The sequence below is a fragment of the Leuciscus leuciscus genome (assembly GCF_965113295.1).
Source record: "Leuciscus leuciscus genome assembly, chromosome: 5".
Taxonomy (NCBI): domain Eukaryota; kingdom Metazoa; phylum Chordata; class Actinopteri; order Cypriniformes; family Leuciscidae; genus Leuciscus; species Leuciscus leuciscus.
Window position 1 is genome coordinate 29167113 of NC_138729.1, and position 24582 is coordinate 29191694.

Below are 24582 nucleotides of genomic sequence, written 5' to 3' on the forward strand. Positions count from 1 at the left end.
TTTTCAGAGGTTTCTGCAATTTATTTTCCATTCCTCTAAACTGAACAGAACGTACAGTTTTGAAAATCAAAAATAACACCTTTCACTTTCAAAGCACTTCAGCTTCACACACAGTTGGCAATTACAATGGTAACAAGAGTGTCTGTGTGTCATTATCTAGACACTCACAAACAAACACCCATGCAAAAGGCTCTCTCACACACACACACACACACACACACACACACACACACACACACACACACACACACGCACGCACGCACACGCGCACACACACACACACACACACACACACACACACACACACACACTGAAGGGAATGTAGTAGGAATGCAGGACAGATATCATATACACACACACACACACACACACTCTCTCTCCTTCTGACCTCTCCTCCCCAAAATGAACAGAAATACAAAAATAAACACACTTTAAAAAATTACAACTCATTTACAAACACCAAAGGAGGAAAATAATAAAAACACAACAACAGGAAAAACAACAATATATCTGTCAAAGTTTTCCATGTTAAAAACAGGTTGCTTGGTTCAGGTTTGCATCCAGTAGAAGGTTACACTGTGTGTGTTTGTGATGGGACCTAATGCTCAGTAAAGTGCATTTGATGCATCAGCAGACAGGAAGAGAGAGAAATGAATTTGGGTGCTAATGTGGCTCTGGGCCTTCCTAACACTGACAGATATGATCGAGCTACATGAACTTTACAACCTCCGCCGTAAACATCACACCTAAAAGACATTTAACATTGAAATAACATTTTGTTTCAGTTTATGCAAATGTAAATACATTCATAAATTACATGTGGGGTTAGGAGAATCAAGCTGAGAAACTAGAGAAGTCTGAAAGCGATGAACGCAACTCCTCGTATGAATAAACACGACCGTAGCCAAAAAACTGAACTCATATGACGTTTCCATGCATGGGTATGTTCCCCTGAAATTAGAGGCAGGGAGATGGAGTCTCACACGTAAGTACGAACACATTCCGCCGTCGTAAACTGGAATCCTCTCGCTTTTATGAATTCCTGAATGACTCCAGTTCCCATGGTTATGCTGCAGTTCTTAGGCCTATATGTACTGGCCTTTAGAAGACCACACCCATCTGACCGAGAAAAACAGTAGCGGTACAAACCAGAGAAAAACAAATGAAGTGGTAGAAAGAAAGAGCGCTCCGTTTGTGACACATGCAGAAGTGTGTCTCGGAGCGACACAAGACGTTTATTTTTTAAAATGTTTGTCTGTTTTGATTTCCCACCCCTCAATAATTCACTTGGATATCATGCAATAGAGACGTGCAAAAAGATAACACCTAAATCCACAAAACACACTTTCATAAATGGCTGTGTTATGAATGCGTATAACATGTGTATGCCTACTCCATGCCGACCTACAGAGACAATATGACGTAAAAGCAGTGCGGAAGCCACAGGTCAAACGAATGCACAGGATGCCTCTACTGAGTGCATTAAAACCATATGGATGCATAAAACAATTTTTTCTCTTAGTCTATGCAGCTATGGGGTCAAAACAATGCTAACGTTGCGCTATGTCTTTTTTTGTTCCTTCGCTGATTATCTTTTCATTGGAACTAAAAGATATTGATTAATTGGCACTTGTTCAATGCTTCTAAATAAGTTATCGATATCTAATGTTTCATCACACACCTACATGTCGAGAAGCTGTGAAGGTCTAGTTTGGCACAGGTTGACTATTATTACTGCGTCTATGTAATTAATATTGATACACCTCGTTTATACCCCTGTCGAAAAAACGAGCACAATCCTAATCAACAGACCAGACGTTTTTTTCTCAACTAAAATATTTCTGTATATTTCACTTATCAAATAGCAGCATTTTTTACTTCTTTTTTTTAAACTTACGGTATTACAAAAAAGTACATGTAAACCTATTAATTCAAAATTTGTAGTAAATCCAAAGGCTCATACAACAGACATAACAAAACACAAAACTTGACAACATGCTACAATATTGCTTCCAATAGTTCTTTACATTTTAAGTCGATCTAAAATTATCAATGACGTAGATATGGACACCAGCACTCCAAAGAGAGCAACTCTAATGCACAAACAAATTGCAAAGCTAATCTTAACCAGGCTTGATTGGCACTTTCATCATCCACACGAGTATAACGGATAATCACACACTGAAACCAACAGCGCAAGACTGCATTTAGACCACAAACTAGAGGAACTACACCAAAATACACAAAGAACATGAGACGCGACGGATTCCACAGTTTCATTTTTTTTTTTTAAATGAAGGAAAAATGCAGAAATGATCTTCGATAGTTCTCAGAGAGAGGAAAGAGAACACAGAGCACAAACGATGGTGATGCCATCGTTTGAGTTTGAGGTGGCTATCACATCCATCTCCCTTAGGTTATTGTTTTTTTGTTTGTTTGTTTTTTTAACCAGAGTTCTTTTCTCTGGGGTTACACCTCTATGTTCTCACAGAGCACAGATTCCCTGTTCTAGCTAGTTTAAGGTAGAATACTGAATCAATCAGGCAGAGAGCACGAGAATCTGATCACATGTATTAATGTTAGACTATGTCGTGTATTAGTCCAGAGGTACGGTGTTCGCGACACGGCAGAATACCCATCAGCCGCTGTGGAGACACACAACACCCTCTGTGATAAACACACACACACAACACATCCGTGGCGACCGGCAGCCTGGAGGGGAAGAAAGCGAAAGGGGAAAGGAGAGACAACAGAAAGTGGGAAAAGTGGTGACAGAGCAAGACATGTGGGGGTCTAAGTCAGAGCACAGAAAAAGGAAGAAAAAGAGGTAGTGCAAAGACAGAGGGAGGACACGGAGAGAGCGAGAGACAGAATTAACCCTAATGTCATGAGCATCAACAAATTTGAACTGTTTTACTACAAATATAAATGACATCTTTGACTATAATCATATTACCCTCATATTGCTGCACCAAGTGCTTGTGCTTCTGAAATCAGGTACAGTTTGAGCTCCAAACAGTATTGAACAATTTATACTTTGAGAACTTGAAATCTCACGGCTGGTACTGAAATACAGTAACTAGTTTGGAAGTAGATTAACTGAGTGTATGGCATGTTAAACTTTGAATGGCATTTAAACAGCAATCATGAGAGATGTGGAAATGTTAATATTCCTCACAATTATGCAATGGATATAAATAGGTTACTCTCTCACCCCCTCTCTCTCCCTCTCTCTCTCTTTCCTTCTTTTTCTACGTTTCCGCTTCGCCTCTAGCGAGTAGATTAGAGGCCTGGTAGTTGGAGGGAGATGATGAATGACTTTTAGAGTGTGCATGTAGGTCAGCAGTAGATTGGGCTGTGCAGTGATGTTATATATAGAAGTCCAGGGTTCAAATGGAGATCTGCTAATTAATGACAGGTCTGGGCGCCGCGGGGGGAATCGGACCCTCGATGACCTCTGGTTTGGCGAAAGAGCAAGGTAAACTACAGGTAGACGTTCCTACAGCGGAGCCTCGTGGCCCGTGTTCTTGTGCTCGCTTGGTTTCATTGCTTAATTCCGTCATGCCGTGTCTCAGTGGACACACTCTCGATGGTGTGAAATATGTACAGTACATTCCATAGTTGCGATGGCGTCAGGCCGCTGGATTCACAGTGTGGTTCAGAGACGATTGCTCGCCCTGTACGGGAGCTCCTGCTCACTCTCCATGCAAGAGCCAATTGCTGGCAAGACCGAAAATGCTGTTAGCAGCAAACGTTTTGATGCAGTGTACAACTGTGGAATTAACTAATGAGTAACTATCACCACGTTCTGTGCAACTGATGACCTGTTGATCAGTGAAAAAGGTGGAGGGCTCGTGAAACTCTCCAGCAATGGTTTAGAAATGTTGGGCAAACGGAGCTGTGCGTCTGACGCTACGGCCTGCAGTTTGGTTTCTCAAAGGAAGCAGAATTACGATCAGTTAGCCTGCAAGAGTTTGCCTCGCAGTGATGCCACTTTACAGAAGAAGGCTGAAGGTCGACAGTAGTATCCTCCGGCCTTCAAATAAGTTCAGACAGGTTACAAAAACTGTGTGTCATTTTATTCTCTCGTTCACTACCTCAACCGCACCTCTGCTGCCATCCTGCCAAACTGCGATGTGAACGAGGTGGAATCTGTAATGCACCCAAGACTTTGCTGCACTGCATACAAACTGGAAATCTTTCTCCTTCTTCACAAACATGAGGTATGACAACCTGAGCTCCTTTCAACCGAAACAGGCACGGACATTGCCTGGCTCCTCCAATCAGGGGAAGAGGAGGAGTTAAGAGGTACATCTGTCTAAACAGGTCCAATTATTTTTCAAGTTCAGGATTCTAAGGACTTCAATTCCTTGGTAGTGTGTCCAAAGTTTTTCTGTAGTAAGAGTTAAAAGTCAGTGAGACAAAACAAGCTTTTAAGATCCTACTGTCTCTTCTCTAGCAGGATCTTTTGAATATGCACTCTGTCTCGTGAGTAAATTGCAAAATGCCCCCTAATAATTCACAAGGGCTCCCGAGAAACTCTCCCATAAATACTAAAATCAGTATATATGACAACAAAATCTCTTCAAATGTGTTTTCTTATAGCACCAAAATGGGATCCTGTGACTAAACTGCACTTGTATGTGTTACATTCCAGTTCTCTAATGCAGAGTATCTGAACTTTGACGTATGATGTCTGTCTCTGTCTGTCTGTGGCTGAAGATTAGCTATCTACTTTTGACAGCATCTCAATTTGATACTCTATTTACATATAAAAAACGCCAACAATATCAGGAAGTCTATACATTCAGGTCAACCTGGAATCACAGGTTTGAGTAAATCTAAAAGAGACTGAGTGTGAACTGACCATAATGGAGAATAATCACAGAGATATTAGTAATGTAATGCAGATCAAAAGCTTTCAGCAAGTGTTTTGGATTAAGTCTCAGTTGAAAACAATAAGGGGGGAACCAAGAGTACCTATGGAAATGGTTCACAGGTATCTTTGTTTTCATTTCAGGCCTACACTTGTGGAGACTGAATTTACTGATATCAAAAGGGGGACCGCTTCAAACTCCAATTCTCCTTGCTCAGGGTGGGGATCAGGTATGAACTAAACTGTGAGGGTTTAGCAATGGAAGCCAAAAGCAGAACATAGAATTCAAAAGACCCTGGCTAAGAGAGAGGAAGTGAGGTTTGAGCTCCTCCTCCTCTGAGTGCCCCAGGGCACATTACTCTGACCTACACAACGTAACAACTTTAAAAATACAGCAGAATTTCAATCACAAAATATCTCTTCCCACTCAGATTATCTATCCACAGTTCCATCAGATCTTTTTTTCATTTGTTTTATAATTGTCCTTATTTTGTGTTTAAATATTTGGACACGTTTCTTGCTCCAACTCATCCTGTTCGCCATCGATTTCATTCATTCAGTCATCTATCAATTCTCTCTGGTTTCCTTCGCTTTCGTCGTTCCCCTCCCCACTCCTGTCCATCCCTAGCCCACCTTCTGAGGGTTGGTGGCACGGACGCCTTGCTCGTATGTGATTCGCTGGCTGATGAGATACTGGGCGGCCTGTGTCGCTGCCGGCGACCCCGTAATGGTCACCTTGCGATTTCGTGTGCCTGGAATGAACTCTCCCTTTTTGGAGATCTGAATTCGTGCCCCCGTCAGCTCCTGATACTCCACCAAAGTCTTGCCGCCTTTTCCCAAGATGGCACCGACCAAGTTCTCGGGCACAGCGATCTCCACCACCTCTTTTCCACCTTCTGCCAGCTTCTCTGTGCCCAGCAGAGATGATGCCACCAGCGGTGATGAGGGATTCAGGTACCCATTAGAAGCCCCTGTGGCGGCCGCTAGAGACCCCAGCGTGAAGCCTCCTAAACTAGGTCCGACAGGGTGACCGCCCCCTCCAGAGGCCTCGCTGGCATATGTAGCAAGCAGATTGGCGGCAGCTGCAGCCGCTGGATTGGCGCTAGCCGCAACGGCAGCGAGCACCCCAGATGCGGCAGCCGGGTTAAGGCCAAGCCCCAGTGTATTGGTATTGTAGCCGTAACTGGCCAGAGTGTTCAGGGCAGACGTAATGGCAAGCAGATCATTACCGGAAAGACTTGACATAGCCGTAGGGAACCCACCCATGCCTGCAAGACCCGCCTGGCCAAGGAGTGTGGAGGCTGTAGCTGCTGCGGCGGCGTTGGGTAACACCTCTGTAGAGTTGGCAAAGGGGGATCCTGTCGGGTTGGAGTTGGCCACAGGGCCGGTGATGTTAGAGTAACTGATATTCAGACAACTGCTGCTCTGTGGGTCCTCCTGGATCTTCTGGACAATGATCTCCACTGCTTTGCGGTTCTGCTCTGGCTCCCCGCTCACTGTCACAACACGCTCCTGCAGATTGATGCCCTCAGGCTTCTGAGAAAGCTGTACCCAGGCTCCTGACTGCTCCATCACAGCCTTAACTGTTGCCCCACCCTTACCGATGATGAGGCCTGCTGTGCTGTTGGGCACGATCAGTTTAGCCTGTGGAGGAGGGGAAGTGTCACTTTGATTGAGGAACAGAATTACATGCATGAGACTGCATACAGCCCCAAAAATAGATGCTGCAATAAGCTCAAATGCATCTTTGCTGGTTTTATAGATGTTTGTTTTCGGTCCTCACTTACACAGTAATTTTTTTTCGCAATATATTAAAGAGAGTTGAATTTACAATATCTAACCCTGCATGCTCGTATATGCTTAAGAGTGTATAATAGTGTGTGTGTGTGTGACTGTGTAAGGTCTGGCTTATAAGTCAGTGCTTATTTCAGCCATTTGTTGATCCCCGGTCTTACATTGCAGCTGCTCGCTCTCACTCCCTCTCTGTTTCTCATTCTGCAAAGATCAAGCAGGTAAAAATAACCCACTGCTCTCACACTTTGCTACCCCTCTCAGCCACTCTTTCCCTGGGGAACAACCACCAGCCTGCCCTGCCCTCTGCCTCCTCTGGGCTAGTATATTTTCCTGTCTTCATTGTTGCTTATCACATGTCAGATAGCTGACAGTAAGTACATTTGCATGCACCTTAGAAATTGATTTCAGTTAGACTAAAATAATTCACCTTTTTGAAATGTCATGTAAATGCTCTTGTACACATCCAAACTCCTTGACTAATTATAACTCTACATGTAAAAAGTACTCACTGTCTTTGCTGCCATTCTATTAGCAAAATAATCACAATATTACAAATATTATGAACTAAGTTATGGTTCAGGGGAATAACTGATTTGCATGTTTAATTCCTAAACTGCAAAGTCTGATACGTTCAACTCTTCATCACCCATTTAATAATAAGGAACTTTGGTGTGGATTTGGTGTGGTGTAGTAGTAAAGGAACCTCCCAAACTAACCTGTTTAACACGGTCAGGGTTAACAGTAGTCTGTGGCTGGAGAATGCTGACAGGTTCGGTCTTCTGACTGCTCTGAGGCATCTCACGAACTTTTTCAGCGATGAAGTTATGTACTCCATTCAGAGCTTCCACTGTACCCTGAATCAAACAAACACGCTCTGTTGTACCTGATCACGCACACACACACAAAAAAAACAACAACACAATGTTAGCATATAGACAAAATGCACATGTAAAATTAAAAGTATTAGGGCTGGGTATTGATCTAAATTTCACGATTTGATTTCGATTCACAAGCTTGCAGTTCAATTTGATTTCGATTCATATCAGATACGGTACATGGCAAATTTTCCCAAGGGAAATAAATCTTATCTAATGCTATAAACCAGTGTTTCTCAACTGGTCGGTCGCAAACCAAAAGACAGTCTTGCGACCCTGTTTTCGGTGGGTCGTGGAGTGTGTAGAGAAAGAAACAACAACAACCAAAAAAATAAAATTAAAATAAACAATTCTAAATGTTTTTCTGAAGCAAGACTTTTATTTTGAAAGACGTGCTTGAAAGCTGTTGACTTTTCTGTCAGACGCAGTTTAAGTAAAGAGTGCCAAAGAAAAACGCGTTGTCCTGATTCAGTATCTGCTGTCAGATGAGATGTTGTCAGGCTATATGTCAGTATATTCCAGTATATGCCTCTGCACTCTCAACATGGGGACAAGAGAGGTGTCAGTCAATAAATGGGAAAACAAAGTAACTTGTGTTACTAATAAAAAAATAATAATTGTGACATTAGAATTTAGACATTAATGTGACATTAGAATGTCACATAATGTCACATTTACCTCAAAAAAGCCATTTTTTGTATAAACTTATTGGTCAGCTAGAAAAATTAACTCTAGAGATGAGCATTTTGCTTAATATATGCACTATATTACATATTCATTCCATTGATGTCTTTCCACGGCTAAAACACTGATTGAGCGATTACCTTAGACATGATACGTAAGTTGTACTTTATATTTCCAAATTAACTTTTGATGTTCAATCAATGTTTATTTGCTGTAGTAACTACTAGTAAAGAGGGAGAGATTATCAGTTCTTGTGCCGCTTGATCTGAGGCGGCAACAGCAATCTGTCACGCCACATTAAAGAGCACCAAAACGGTATTTATTGTTTGAATTTCACAATAAAATGGACAGATTTTGAAATCTGAAACTTATATATCAAAAGTAACAAAGCACAAAGCTTTTTCGATTTATTGGATCGGAGGTAACGTTACAAAGTTCTGTTCTTCATCAACTGAAAACAGCATAGACTAAAAGATTTATTCTTGGGATTTAAGAATTGATATCGGTTCATAAAAATGAGAATCAATTAAAATTGAGAAATACATATTTTTATCCAGCCCTAGAAATTATGTATGCATAGTATACTACCCATAAAAAATTGGGGTTGGTAAGATTTTCTAATGTTTTGCTCACCAAGGCTGCATTTATTTGATCAGAAATAGAGTAAAACTGTATTGAGAAATAACATTGTGAAATACTGTTACAATTTAAATAACTGTTTTCTATTCTAATATATTTTAAAATGTAATTTATTCATGTGATGGCAAAGCTTTTTCAGCATCATTACTCCAGTCTTCAGTGCCACATGATCCTTCAGAAATCATTCTAATATGCTGATTTGCTGCTCAAGAAACATTTCCAATTATTATCAATGTTGAAAACAGTTGTGATTTTTGGATGGATTCTCTGATGAATAAAACTTCAAAAGAAAAGCATTTGTTTGAAACAAATCTTTTGTAACTTTATAAATGTCTTTACTCTCACTTTTGATCTATTTAAGTATTATTATTTATTTATTTTTAAACTTACTGACACCAAATTTTTTAACGATAGTGTATATGTATAAAATCTGGACATATATCAATTCAGTACAAAGATTTGTTAGTAAAGCTTAATATCAATCAAGTAAATACAAATACAGTAGATACTGTACATTCATGTGTTTAAATTAAATGTATGCATTTGGCAGAAACTTTTATCCAAAGCAACTTGAACTGCATTTGAGCCAAGGTGTACCTTTGATCAGTTCATACATTTCCTGGGAGCTTAACCAATGACCCTGGAGTTGCAAGCACCACCATACTCACCAAACACACATTACATTTTCAAAGAAGCAATTTCTCCTTTCAGTATAAATGTAGATTGAAAATAATCCAAGATATTTGAAATGAACAAAGACATTTGCTTTACTGTTTTCCACCCCCTCTTTCTACCACAAGGACCATTTGGAGTTCCCAAAGGCACAGGGGGGCTGATAGTGATCAAGGCCTGTAGGTCAAGATGTGTGTACTTCAGGGGTCTATGAATTGTCACACCTTTAGTACAATGGGGGAAAGTGTAATTATCTGATTGGTCAGTTTGAACGTCTCACATTTGGGTCAAAGTCACATGGTCAGGGAAAGGATAAAACAAGATGGTGTAACTGTTGCTCTGTCTCTTTTATTCTCTGGGTCCATTTCTTGGGTCTCTCTCTCTTTACCTCCTCTTTTCTTTGTCTCTCTCTCTCTCTCTCTCTCTGGTAACATTTTACATATATGCTCGGTACAATTAATGGCAGGGCCGGCCCGAGGCATAAGCGAACTAAGCGGCTGCTTGGGGCCCCCTCGCCACCAGGGGGCCCCCAATCGAGTTTTTTTGTTGTTTTTTTTACATATTAATTAACTTAAACAAGTGACATATATGAATGAAAGGATTAATAATTCAAGACAAGAAAATTCTGATTTCATGATCAATATACCTGCCTACAACTGCTGCTGTGTCTGCCAGTGTTTGAGTCATGCGCATAACCTCGCGTGCATAGACAATTTGTGCGCAAAGTCACAAAAATTTGATTTGATCAATTATTTATTCTTTAAATGTAATGATATTCAGAACAGAACAAGAATAAAAAAAAAAACTATAAACAAGCCAAAACGAAATAATTTAAAGCGAAAGTGAAAGTAAGCGGCGTTGGGCTCACGTATCTCTCTCATTAGACTCAAAATGTTTCAACATTCGCGATGGATTTGGATGGTAAACTATTCTTTATCATAGGCTTTGTACTTCACTCACGTTCCAATATCGACGGAAAAAATCATCCTCTTCACACGCGCAAAAATGTGCTTGGAAACATCACAGTGGAAGATTACAAAGCTGGAATATGTGTGTGTGTGTGTGTGTGTGTCGCGGGCGCGATCGTACAGTGGAAACATAAAAACATACTCCGTCATGTTTCATACAAGACATCATTCAAACTGCAAAGTGTTGCAAAACGTTGGAGGATATTTTGCAAATAATTTTTTTAATATGTTTTGTGACAGTTTGTTTTCAGAAGTTTCCAAGAGTTTTTAAAAGAGTAAAGAAAAAGTTAAAACTTTAAGTAGCCTATCTATTTTTTATTAAGTATTTATTTTGTATTAATACATAACCTAATTGTATTCATTTATAATGTAACATTATAGCGTGACATTGTGTCAATAATCGTCAAGCACAGGTGACTCTGCGTGGTGGGAGGGGGCCCCCAAATAAAATTCTGCTTAGGGCCCCCAAAAGGCTCGGGCCGGCACTGATTAATGGTATAAGTTGTCATCATCTCATACATCTAAAGCCGCGTTTCCACCGAAATTACCAGGAAATTTTTTTTCACCCAGACCTGTTGCTAGCCACGCTTCCACCGCGGTCTAAAGTACCGTGAAGATTAGGCAAATAGTCCGGTGACGTAGGACTGCGCGCGACTGTACAGTTCCCGCTGGATTTCATCCTCTGAATTTAAGCTTAATAAAGCCTAAACCTCGTCGTCGGTCCATCGGTCGTATTTTTTAAACTCCATTGTTGATTCGAATAGCAGACGACTGTTACTGCACGCACCGCAACAGATGGTAGTTTAATGAAATGCTGCGCGGCATGAACTCGACCAATCAGAATGTTCAGTGCCCAAGTCCCACCCCTGAAAGTTCCTGAACTTTGAAAAAGTATTTATAAATAAATATTTACCCGGAACTTCATTTAGACCCTGGTTCCTGCGGTGTAAACACACCGAGTGCCACCCCAAAGTTCCTAGTTTCTGGGGAAAGTTCCTGTGGTGGAAACACAGCTTTTTTTGTAACTATTTTAAGTGTAACCATAACCATATTTTGTCATTAAACCTTTTCAATTACAAAGGATGTGCTAACTAGTTTTGATTTGTTATTGACTTTAAATTGCAATCTATTGCAATACAATATTGTCACTCTCTATAGCAACACTCTCCCACATATTTAGCTATTGTAACTGCGCTTATTTCCGTCGTTGGTATAAGTAGCAGTGGGTGGTAATAGACAAGAAATGTACAGCTTTCTACCATCTTGCTGACAACGTTTCTTTAGTCATTCGGTAGTCTTGCAGCCTGAACCCCTGCAGGAAATCCACCCTTACAAGTGCATCTATCAGAAAGTATGAAAAGGGCTGTTGTAACACAGGGGGAAAAGACAGATGAACTTATGGCTGCATGATGTAATTCATTCAGAATGCATTAAATTCTGAACCTGTCCTCTCTAACCACATCACTCCTGTGGGACACCCCACACAAATGTCTAGGACACACATACAATCTCCTAATCTCTGGCATCTCACTGCCCTGAAGTGCATGGACTGTCTGAAATACTGTTGTAACTGTGAGAAACCAAAGAGCTCACATTGGACTGGACCCTGTTCACTATGACCAGAGAGATGAAGTCTACAATGAGTTATTGTTACACAATCATCTACGTATTGTGTCAACCTGAATTCAAGTTTGGATTTGTTCAGTCTTGTGGTGGAAAGTATAATTCAATGTCCTAAATATACTGTCATGATCATCTTCTATTTTTTTGGAGGGAGAGAGATGTGGGAAGCGGGGGCATGTAGGTTGTTGGTAGTGTGTGTTTGTTTCTGGGCAACAGTGCAGTGATATTGCCTTGGATGTGTGTGTGTGTGTGTGTGTGTGTGTGTGTGTGTGTGTGTGTGTGTGTGTGTGTGTGTGTGTGTGTGTGTGTGTGTGTGTGTGTGTGTGTGTGTGTGTGTGTGTGTGTGTGTGTGTGTGTGTGTGTGAGAGAGAGAGAGAGAGAGAGAGAGAGAGAGAGAGAGAGAGAGAGAGAGAGAGAGAGAGAGAGAGAGAGAGAGAGAGAGAGAGAGAGATCCAACACTGAGTGTTTGTTCCTCGGCTGTGTTTTTTTTTACCACTAGATTGAGTATCAACTTATTCGTATCTGAAGCACAGCACAGCACAGCACAGCACAGCACAGCACAGCACAGCACAGCACAGCACACACAAACAACAACATTCGCGCTTCAAGATGTTGAAGGCTTACAAATAAATCATCCTTGAATAAAGCACACACTTGTGTTCATTTCAGTCCTGCCCTCTTTGAGGAGGTGTGGTCTGTGGTAAGAATCTGTGTTTAAAAGACTTTTAAGAAAAGACTGAATTGTAATTTACTTGTGACAGACTACGGTGTGTGTTAAAGCACTGCTGGCTGGAGTGAAACCGCTCAGCTGTAGGTGAATTCTTTTTATAGCTCTCTTGCGAGCCAGAGAGAGTTTAAATGTTTCCCTTTCAACGTCTCATAAGATAAATGAGGTTTGGAAGAGAAGCTGCTATTATATCAGAGACCAGAATGATTGAGGATGTGCTGGTGTTTGTGCCAGAGCAGCACTACTTGTTATACGCAGGGTTTGGCAAAATTCAGTATTTTATGAATTAACTCAGTTTAAATGTATGAGTTGGAATTTGAATTGAATTGGTCACAGCACACAGGAAGCTGAATTTGAATGGGAATTACAGGAAGAGGAATTTATTAATGATTAATTTAGATGAAATCAAATATCTATCCATCCATCCGTGTATTATGAACTTTCAAATTTCAAAACATTTTTATTTATTTATTTAAAAGTAAAAAAAAAAAAAAAAAATCTTTGCTAAAACATCTTTACATTAAATTCAATTTTCAAATTTCTGCATCCAGCTTGATACCTCAATTTTAAATTTAGGATTCAATTCAAATTCAGGAAATGAAATTGAACAAAGTAATTTTCATTTCATTTCTAATTGGTGAATAACTGTGGTTGTATCATATTGTGCGGTACTACGACATTGTGCAGTTAGAATAAACACAGTGAAAATAAATGATTTGAAATCTATAAAATATTTTTAAATTGGTGGGATGATGAAAGGTGAATTTGCAAGATAAAAAAAAAACTGCAAAAGCAAGTGAGAAGGCAAATGAGAGCGAGAATATGTGTTTGTGTGTGTTAGTAGAAGGGTGAAAGGCAGAACAGGTGGTCTCAGGATAGTTTGTAACGAGTGTGTTTAATGAATGAAAACATAGCTATTCACAGACAAATTATGTTCACATATTCAGCTGTACGCTTCACAGCTGCGACACACACACACACACACACACACACACACACACACACACACACACACACACACACACACACACACACACACACACACTTTCTCACATATTTCCTCTCCCTATGGGCACATTTTCCACTGTCATTCTCAGCCATTTTTATTTTTCACGCTACAATATAAAGCAGCTTCTTAATGACACATGGTGGAAAAGACACTATAGTCATTGACACAAACCAGCCAACATCTGTAAACGTCCTCGTACACATTAATCTACCTCCATGAGACCTTCTGCATAACATTGAGAACACTTCCAAGATTGCTGTTTTCTACAATTCTAGAAATTTAAGCTCTCAGTGAGGGTAAAGATTGTTTATTCTAAAAAAAATGCACAACTTTTATCCTTCATTCCTAAAAATAAAAATGGTTTTACAGCTTGATGGCATAGAAGAACTTTAAGTACCTTAGAACCGTTTATTCATTAAAAAACACCCATGTGCTTAAAAGAACCCAGAAACCAAAATACTGAACTGAGGAACCCATCATCATCAAACAAAAAAAATCAAAAAAAATAACTGTCTCTAAGAATCCTATAAAGTGAAAAATAGTTACTGATAAGGAGAAGAAAAAGACACTGAAGGATCTTTATTTTCAAGAGTGTTTAGTCTGAAAGAGAGTTATGCATGGCACTATTAACTCCACCATTTGTTACACAGTAAATCAAATGATTTAACTGTGAGGATTTATAACACAGATCTAATAATAGACAGATCATTTTTTTTATTTAAAATAAAATAAAATATATGTGCTTAGCACTGAAATAAGTAATGTTCATTATCATTAAAGCCAGACGGAAGATGTGATGCATACCTGGGTAGAAGTCTTTAGATTTGGACAGTTTGATGGTGGCTCCAGTCTCTTTCTGAAGCTGGACGATGGTTTGACCCCCTTTACCGATGATTGAACCAGCAGCATAGCTGGGAATCAACACCTTCAAGAAATATTCACCCTCCTCTGCACACACACAAAAAACAAACACAAAGTTAGAGATAAAAGGGGGGAAAAAAGTAAATTAACAGCATCACTGTATATGTACTAGTAAAATAAGTCTCTGAAGTCTCTTTCCCGAAATTTAGCCTTGGTGCAGAATTACAGCCACTACAAGCCAGTCCCACAATAAGCTTTCCTTAGGACGTGCCATTTCTGTGTCTGTAACTTTAAATGCTAATGAGGAGGAGAGAGGTGAGGTGTGTGGGGGTGTGGCCTTGACCGGCTTGCGGCCACAGTACCAAGCGCTAATGTTTACAGTGGATGTATAGCAATGGCTCGTAGACACGCAGTCGTTCAAGCTTTCCAGTTTGACCCAGAATCTGATCCGGATGGAGAAGTACCTGCAAGTTGCAACTCAGCGGATACAGCAGGACGTCTCCGAATGGTTAGTTTGAAATATTGTGTCTGGATACGGTACTTTAGTTGGTTTGTTTATGTATGCTGTTACAGTTATTATCATGTAGCTACGTTGTTGGCTTTTCATGTTGCTCTGATTTGCTATCGTTTTAAAGCTGTATTAGCATCTATATCAGTAATCTTTTTAGTTTAGAGAAGACTGTACTCTGGCTCATTTTTTTAATGACAAAGTTCTCCATGTCCACGTATATTGAAGTCATGTTTTCCAGAGAAAATAAAAATGAACCCACTGGTTCTTCAGAGGCTCGGATGAAGGAACAAAAAAAATACTTTTGTGTTCATTTGTACATCCAAACACTGAGCAACTGCCATACTTCACTCATTTGCAAGCCATGATGTCTCTCGAGGAAAAACCAATATCGCGCTCGCACAGTCGTAGCTCTTTTTCTCATGGGCCGGCCAAATTCTCTGGGCGGGCAAAGCGGAGAAAGGGGAGGTAACCTTTCCCCGTATGACGACATATAGGGAAGATTCCAGATTGGCCCATCTGAGCTTTCATTTTCTCAAAGGCGGAGCAGGATACCCAGGGCTTGGTTTACACCTATCGCCATTTCTTGCCACTGGGGGTGAATGGGACCTTTAAAATATAAAGTGAATGGGACTTTTAAAATATCATAATATGTCTTTTTGTTGTTAGTTATGTGCAATCTGTAGTCATGTTTAATGCAGAGTATTTTTGGGATGCGTTGCACATTTCTTTAAAACTGTAGTAAGATTATATAACAGTTTGAAAACCTCATGAAACCAACCAGAGACCACATGAGTGCATCTCACTACGGCGACAACCTTTTCAAACAATATACAAACAAAACTTGAAGAAAGACGCGTCTGGTTCTTTTCTTCACTTCCCCTCCTTTTCCATTAATATTTCTTTCTTCACTTTTTCCTCACTCTCTTTCTCTCCCTGATGAGTTCCTACTGATTCTGCCTCTGTCCCACTTTTTCCCCATGCAGAGATAAAGTGACCTGCTTTGGGTTGGTAGAGGTCTAAATTTAACCAAACTATCTCTGTGTTTTCTGTCCTTCACAATTTTTTTTTTTTTTTTTTGCCATCTCTCTCTCTTACACACACACACACACACACAAAGGGTCGGCCAGCCAACAAACAGCTCAGGTCCTCAGCATGGAGGTTCTGTGTCACAGTCAGAAGTTGAGGTTTAAGTGAGAATATGTGGCGGGTGGTGTGTAGGCAGTAGCACTTCACTATACTGAGGCTGTGGGCTTGTGGGTAATTGCCTGGAAGGCTGTTCAGACAGGAGCATATGGATGCTAAATCCTCAGATTTGTCCAGAAGAACCCAGCCAACAGCGCATAAGTCACTCAGAGGTTCCCAGGGGGACAAGGCTTCCCTCTCCCACCACAAAATTACACATCCTAAACAAAACATATGGACCAGAGTCCATTGCTAAAGCAAGGAAAGTACCAGAAGGTGACATCACAGTGACATTATATAGCTCAAGTAATGTTGAATTAGCTCAAGTAATGCTGAATACTTGATATACCCTTCCAAATGTTATTGTTGGCACAGCAGCTAAAACAATTTAAAAACAATTTTGATTTGTAGCAGAAATGGGATTTAAGGTAATTTTATTAATGTATTGTGTGACAAAATGGAAGCAGGTACAAAAGTATTGTGTTTGTGTACTATATCAGTGTCTTTCAGAGACTGTAAATACGAAAGATAAGATGGATTTCGCAGACTCAAATGCCCCCAATCTCTAGCAGCTGACCCTTTACCACTGCAGAGAGGAGGAGAGAGAGAGTCAGAGATACAAGGGGAGAGAGAGACTGCAGAATAAGTGCAAACACACTAATAATAAATAAAAAAAACATGCAAAGAATGAAAAAAAGATTTGAAAGCATCAGCTCAGATGCAAAAGATTTGTTAGGAATAAAGAAAGGAATATTCTACAGAAAGGAAAAGACAGGGAATGGTAAAGGAAAACAGCAACTAGGAAGGGAAAGGACAGATAAGGGGAAGAGGAGAGGGGAGGGGCAGCAAGGAGAAGGTGAAAATATTATGGTCTCTAAGCAACTCTGATTGACTCTCCTATGGGAAGGCTTGATACATTCCAAATCACACCAAACGTCACCTGTACACTAACGCTGGCGTGAAGCATTTGTGCAGTTCTTCCAGAAATGCAGCACACACTCTCACAACTGGAAGGCCAGTCTGGTCGATATGTGATCAATCGTCCTATCCAGACAATCCCATTAATACCAGTAAATCTAGGAATCTGGGAAATCCAATGAAATGTAATTGTCAGCCCAGGCATATATAATCAAGCCACGAGTGGGAGGGCCAGTTAGTAGATGGCACCAGGATCAAAGCAAATATTAGCTTCAGTTGTAATACATTATAGTCTAACAGACAGACAGAAAGAAGAAAGAAAGAAAAAGAAAGAAAGAAAGCTCACATGCAGTATAAGTCGCTTAAGCGCAGTTGAACGTGCAATGCACAGTTAGAAAGATACCCGAGCAGAATTTAAATTGAAAAGACAATTCGAGAAAAACACAGAGCGACCCAATCACTCACATATCCACACATTCCTATAGAAACGCATGAAACTCTGGAAAAGGGAAAATAAAAACTGCATTCCCATCTCACTTATACAGATCTAAAAGCGGTTATCTGCAGCATTGCTATTCTTTTGTTCATCCCTCTCTTTTTCTCTATCTCTCCCTGACTGACTGGCTTTGCTCTGAGCTCAGTCACTCCAGAGAAAATAATTTGTTAAATGAATGTGTGCAAATGTCAGAGGGTGAGAGATTTTTTTATTTTAATTCTCTGCACTGGACTGACATCAGGGTTTCTCTATAAAACACATGCAGCGTCCGACAAATACTTCATCTTGTGACGACGCCATACACAAATGCTCACACAAGGACACTAGCTCCCTTCGTAGGGGATAGTAGACACGATTGAGATCTGGATAGAGCAGTGCAGAGTGGTTCAATCTGTACCTGTCCTCTGCAGCGCTCCAGGTGCGCAGTGGGATATGCATTACATCATTGCCTCACCCGACTCAATGCTCTCTGCCACACACACACACTCAAACACACACACATGACTGACAGGTAATGATAGGATTCCAGTCCATGATGCTCGCTGCAGCCGAGCAAACACACACACATAGCTAGGCAGATCCCGATCTTATCAATGACCGGTCTGTTGAACGGGAGGGTGCAAGTGTGAATGGAATGAATGCAGACACTGTTAGAGGGACTGTTTAATGAGGGCACTTTGCAGTGAACGGAGGAAGAGGACAGGACACAGTGGACACACGCTCAGGAATCAATGATGGAGGTTTTTGAAGAGTGCAGCCAGAGGAGAGATAAGAAAAGAGTGAGTGCGTTCATATGAACGGAAAGGATATAGAAAGGGCAATCAGAGCTCTCGCAATCATTGAAGTATGTCGCACCAGCACGCCACAGCATCGCAGAAAAGCGAACCTCCGGCAGCCGTTTTTTACAGAGCGGCAGTGTCGGCGTGTGGAGCGTTTGACCTTGGCCAGCGAGGAACGAAACTTCGCTCTCTCCATCGCGACCGCCTCACAATCCTTTCCAAGATGACTTGGAGGTGACATTCTGAAGGCACAAAGAGCCAATGGGAAGGTCTGCTGTCGCTTACCTGTTGTTAAAAGGAAAACCTAGAGCACATTCTCATGCAGCAGTGATTTGAGAATGACGAGCGCTTTGGGAGCGCTCCTCACCCATGCGCTCCTGCTTGCGGTGATGATGTAAGGAAAGCTGGTGTAACAGGTTTTCAGCAGTGAGTGTCTGAGTAAATAATACAATCTGTTGCTGCTGTTTGCCAGTGAGCCATACTTACACAGCCGCTAACACAGGCAGACGGTTACGGGCTCAAACCTATGATTACACACAGCACATAGAGTGTGAACAGAGTGTCATGCAAACACACAGAGGGAGTGGGTTAAGAGGGATTGCATTGTTAAAAACCCCCCACCCCCAAGCAACACACACACACTCTGCATGTGAAAAGGAGGGCCTGTCCTAGGCACACTGCAAGGACAAGCAAGCCTCTCCTTCCCACAGAATGAATGAAGAGACGCCAACGAAGGACGGGAGAAGAAAGGGCGAAAGAACAAAAGACGCGAAGCGAAACGGTCAACTCATCCGCACACTCGCATTCAACAAGTCAACAAAAGGGGACCGAATTTCTTACCCATTCTGCTGTAGCGTGCTGGAGGTGGGGTTCAGATAGCCATGGACGCCGAGAGGCTGGACCTGTGAGCGATGCCCGATTGCAGGCTGATCATAGAAGCTCTGCCGCCGTCAAGGAATGTGGCCAGTCAACCTTTTTCCCCAGGTTCGTATCCGAGAGGGGGACAACGTCAGCGCATCCTCCCCTCCATACCCGCAGTCAGCCCCCGTCTCTCTCTCTTGCTCTCTTTCCCTCAATTTCCCTCTCTCTCTCTTTCTCTGATTGTGTGTGATGCCAATGCAATTGCTGTGTGCTGTGTGTGTATGTGTGTGCTGTGTGTGTATGTGTGTGTGAGTGAGTGTTTGAAGCAGAGAGGTTTGGTATTGTTCAGACAGAGGCGGACTGACGGGGGGAATCTTCCTACTGCATCACCCTCTGCTTTCCTTCTCATCCATATTCAGCGAGAGCTCCAGCCCTGTGCTGCATTCTACAGAGAGGCACCTAGCGTGTCCAATCACCCCGCACCCCTCCCCAGCGTCACACATACACACACATACACACACACCAAGGCTTTCTTTCCCATCGCCCCCCCACCACCACTTTGACGCAGCACTATAAAAGACGTAGCGCCTCGCTCACGTTTGGGTGAAATATGAAAAGGTACGATGGAGGGAGGTTGCGGAGGGAGAGAAAGAAACGAAAAAGAAAGACAAAAAGAAAGTGCGAGGGAGTGACCTTGCATGAGCGGAGAGGAGGTATAGAGCGAAAGCGGGGAGGCAGTGGGCTCCTTGGACGGCCATGTTGGAAACACAGCGAGAAAGAGAGAGAGAGAGATTTTTGAAAATGGCAGAAAGGATCTGCCGCAGAGCGCCAAGGGGCCGGCCAAGTAAATTACTGCCTATAAATCCAGCGACGCTATACCCAACCAGCGCAAGCGTGCAGGTGCGCGCAAATACGGCGCCTGGGGGGGGGAGGTGTCTGAGCTCAGTCCCAGGGTCATACTTAATTTGCATAGTAGCTTTTTTCAGCTGAGCTTGATAAATTCCCTACATATCCATATTAGGTATATCGATGTGCTCTGCTGGGTATCACGGATGCAGCATGCAGAAGTATAGATGCTTCTGTTCAGGCAAACCGATCACGTTCAACACATCCACTGGACATTCTAGAATACATGAGCCCTCTCTCTCTCTCTCTCTCTAGCCCCTCCTTTCCCCACCACCTGCCCAATTCACAGTCAACTCACGTCACCACACACTGCAAGGGCACCTGTGTCCTTCTCTCGGCTCACTCTCTCTCACTCGCACCTTTTGATCTAATACTGAACTGCACAAAAACCCACCAACATAAATAGCTCTGCCAAAACCTCCATTAGCAGCATTAACATGCCATTTCAATTACAACTGGTAAGAGGCCACACACACTCTAACTGTGTGTGCACTGGTGAAATTAGCATCAGCAAGCAATGGCTGTTTACAAAAGGGAGGGCATAAAGAAGATCTCAATCACTGACCATCCTCTTCGTCACCCTCTTCAGGTCAAAGGTCATGTAAGGGGGAAGGGCGCGTCATTGATAGGATTTTGTTTTAATTAACAAAGCCAGATAGGTGGACAGAATTAAAGATAGTCTGAACTGCCAGTGAACAAAGAGATAGGCTAACTAACTTACTGACTAAATAAAAGACGGATCATTAAACTGTGCTTAACGAGATGCGTTTACAAAAGCTGTCAAACACACTAGTCAAAAGTGTTCATCATTATAAAAGCCTCTTTCTTTGTATAATTTGTCACAGCCTTTTCTGTCATTTCTACTCAATTTCAAACTCAAAGTTTTCTGAATTGTAGCTAGATTTTCATCATTAGTTGTAGTTAAATTTTAAAAATCATTTAAGTTAATTATTATTTTTTTTAAATCAATGAACCTCTCACTGCAGGTTGTAACTTTGATTTCAATTTTATTAAAGTTTTTAATTTGTGTGTTTTACAGTGCATAATAGGCTTTCAGCTTGCTAGCCTTCAATTTATTATTATTGTATAATTCACAGAACTCTTAGAAGATTATAACACATTATCCTGTACAGTCCGTATTTAAATTATAGAAACAGTTTTGAATCATTTGTATATTAAAGTATCTAATTATTTAACATAATGATAATAACAATTTGTGTTAATCTGAAAAGAAATACAATGTTAATTGTGCCATTGCATTACCATGAAGCATATTGTCACTAAGCAAAGTCAGAATCAAAATCAGTGTGAATTATTCACACAAATAATGAGCACTAATGATCAAATTCGTTAGGTAATAACGTTTGTCTAATGTCAATAGTTTAGTTGTGTGTAGCCAGTAGCCTATACAAGATTCAGAAGTTGCGGTCTCAACGAATTCAACTTATAAACCCTTCATAACATCCTCATCTCATTAGCTCTGAACACTGAAAAAAAAACATCAGTTGTGCATAATCTAAAAAACGCGCGCGGCAGAGTGTGTGTGTGTGTGTGTGCGGGGGTGATGTTAGTTAAAACACTCGCTGGACAGCTGCACCGGGTCTCCACAGCGGGAACTGCCGTCCCGTGCGCAAAACTAATGTTCACACACAACTTGATTTTCTTTTCGCTTCCTCCCAATCTAACATGCCCAAACACTCTAGAGCGTAATTGTTTGTATCACGTGACCTTCACAGCTATTATTTAAAGAGCAATGACTCAGATCAGCGTCTCAAGAAATAGCCTATGGATCAGTGTCTAAATCTACTAGCAAAACCCAACCTAGAAACTTAGCATACTAGTAAATTGTCTAAGATGCTTTAAAAAAAGAAGAAGAATTATTGTGTTATGCGCACAAATGATTTACATTATCAGCAACACCTGAAGGAAACTAAATCAAAATGAACCCTATTGCTCTTTTGGAAATGTAGAGCTCCAAAAGAAGCTGTAGAGGGGAATTCAATCTTTTGTTTCCATTGGAGTCTGTTACTGCATATGAATAGAGATTAAACTACAGCAGCATGTGTTCTCTCCCCCTTTCATTCATTTTCTGCTCAATTTAGCTTCAGATCCAGAGGGGCGACCACCACCACACATCATCACCACGGGGTCATGCAGGGTCAGGCCCCTTTTAATTGTAGTAGCCTATTAATTATTTGTAGCGCAACTGTAGTATTTAATTTCACGTGCTTAAAACAGCTCTTACGAACTAAAAAAAAAAAATATATATATATATATATATATAGGGCAATTCTCTCAAATCTTACCATCTGAACTCCCGTAGAGTAGGCTTAAAGAGCATTTATAAAAACAAACAAACAAACGTAAAAGTGGACTAGGCACGCGACTCGAGCGGCTCGTTTGACATGACTTTATTTAGAGCAGCAGGCCTGAGTGCTGCCTGAACACCCGCGAACTGTCGATCGGATCTTACCTCCGGTGTTGGAGCGCTTGGTATTGCTCGCCTCGGTCGGTGTTTCCAGGGGTCTCTTTCGGGAATCGGAGAGATCCTGGTCCATGTGTGGCGACTGAGAAAGGTGCTGAGGACTGGAGAAGACCCCGTTCTGCTGAACTGCTCCGCCAGCCATCATTTTGTCACCGGCAGGAGTTCACACCGCGTTAGCACACCGAAAAATCGCTAGGAAGCTCATACAAACCAGTCAGCGTCTGCTCTCCGACCTGTCCGTATGTTTATTGGAGCTTCAAATGTCATAAAAATGCCATGCTGCAGGGTCGCTGCGTGCGTCCTTTTCTGCCGCGCTGTCCACTGGTTTCCGTTGGGAGAAGAGGCGCATTAAAGCTCTAAATATAAAAATCAATTCAGTGTAGTCTATTCATTAGCGCGCACCCGACACTTGAGACGTCTGTGTTTAACGAGCCCTCACACACACGCGCAGCGCCCTCTCCAAAAAGATTCTCGCGACCATTGCCTCGCGCTGACAAACTACTAAAAGATAAACAAATCAAAATTCAAGCTCAGAACAAAAGACAAAAACGTCACTGTCGCTCTTATTTTTCCGTTCTCCGCGCAGCGACGCTTGGTTTTGGAAGTAGTGTATTGCTGTCGACGCTGTCAGTCCGTTTGTTTTGGGAGTGTAAAAGAGAATATTTTGTTTAAGAGATGCGAGACTCTTGGCCAGTGCGCGGCGGCTGCTCGGGTGACAAGAGCTCTCGCGCAGCATCCCTGGACCAATTGTGAGCCAGAGCGCGAGAGCGTTCCTGACGTCACGAGCCGCATCTTCCAAAAGAGTTTTCAACGGCAGCAAGTTTCAGAGTCCAGACTCACTCACTAGTTTAACAACTTGAACTTGAACTAAAACTGTCCATGTATAGCTAACTGTGAACATAATAGCAGAATGTTACATATAGGGATTATTAAATACGTTATTTTCAAAGTGCTTCATTGTGGAATAAATTGCATTTTGCAGACGTCGATTAAAAGGCAAGCTTATTTACGTTTACAAAGACAACAAAGGTATGGTGAAAACGTGAACATAAATATGCAAATTATATGTACTTTTCAGAGCATTTAATGATATTTCAAGTAATTGACAGTTACCACATGATTATTAATGGAAAATGTTAGCTTTTTTTTTTTTTTTCAAGATTGAACATTTTAGAAATAAAAATAGCAAGTATATGGTACAACAACCAACAATAACTGGAAAAAAACACAGATTAAACAGAGTGTCATCACAGATACCACATGGGCTCTTACATGGAGTCTTTACATTTAAAAGAAGAGAACTGTATTTATAGTCTAATTTCAATTTCACAAATGAAACTCAAAAAGGACAACAATCTGTTAAAAAAGTTTTACAATGTGCTTACTTAAGATGGAATTGCTCATATGTTCAGTCACAAAACAGCCCCAAAAGCAACTAATTCCAGTACAAAAGTGTTCTAGATTAGAGTTTTGGGGTAATAATTGCATAATTCAAACTCTGTATTAGATTATTAGATTAGATTACAATCTTATATAACAGAAAAGATTTACATAGAGGTTATATGTAAACAATACCACATCCCAATACCAAAGGCTAAATATAATTAAACATGTTAACTATTAAATAGTTACCAATCCACATAAGAAAAATCACAAAAAGACAGTGTAATCTTGTTGGAGTGTACACAGGCCATTTCACAAATTCAAGGCCGAAGA

At 41.2% G+C, this 24582-nt stretch overlaps 1 protein-coding gene across 2 annotated transcripts; it reads right to left on the reverse strand.

Moving 5' to 3' along the window:
• nova1 (NOVA alternative splicing regulator 1) lies at positions 1–23794 on the reverse strand. 2 transcript variants are annotated; one of them, XM_082169840.1, is made up of 4 exons: positions 22855–23794; positions 14672–14815; positions 7387–7553; positions 1–6520 (listed from the first exon to the last, which is right to left on the reverse strand). In XM_082169840.1, the coding sequence occupies exons 1-4, from the start codon at positions 23009–23011 to the stop codon at positions 5501–5503; spliced, it is 1488 nt and encodes a 495-aa protein (XP_082025966.1). In that variant the 5' UTR covers positions 23012–23794; the 3' UTR covers positions 1–5500. The 2 variants fall into 2 exon arrangements, with proteins under 2 accessions (XP_082025966.1, XP_082025967.1); XM_082169841.1 differs by lacking the exon at positions 22855–23794 and adding an exon at positions 19455–22834.
• Between the last annotated feature and the right edge of the window lie 788 nt (positions 23795–24582).

Bases quoted from the DNA above. Each gene is read 5' to 3' on its own strand.
- nova1 (XM_082169840.1), bottom strand. From the start codon at position 23,011: ATGATGGCTGGCGGAGCAGTTCAGCAGAACGGGGTCTTCTCCAGTCCT. The intron at 14,816-22,854 runs GTAAGATCCGAT...GTGTGTGTGCAG, and splicing joins CAAGCGCTCCAACACCGGAG to AGGAGGGTGAATATTTCTTG. The intron at 6,521-7,386 runs GTTAGTTTGGGA...CCTCCTCCACAG, and splicing joins ACCCTGACCGTGTTAAACAG to GCTAAACTGATCGTGCCCAA.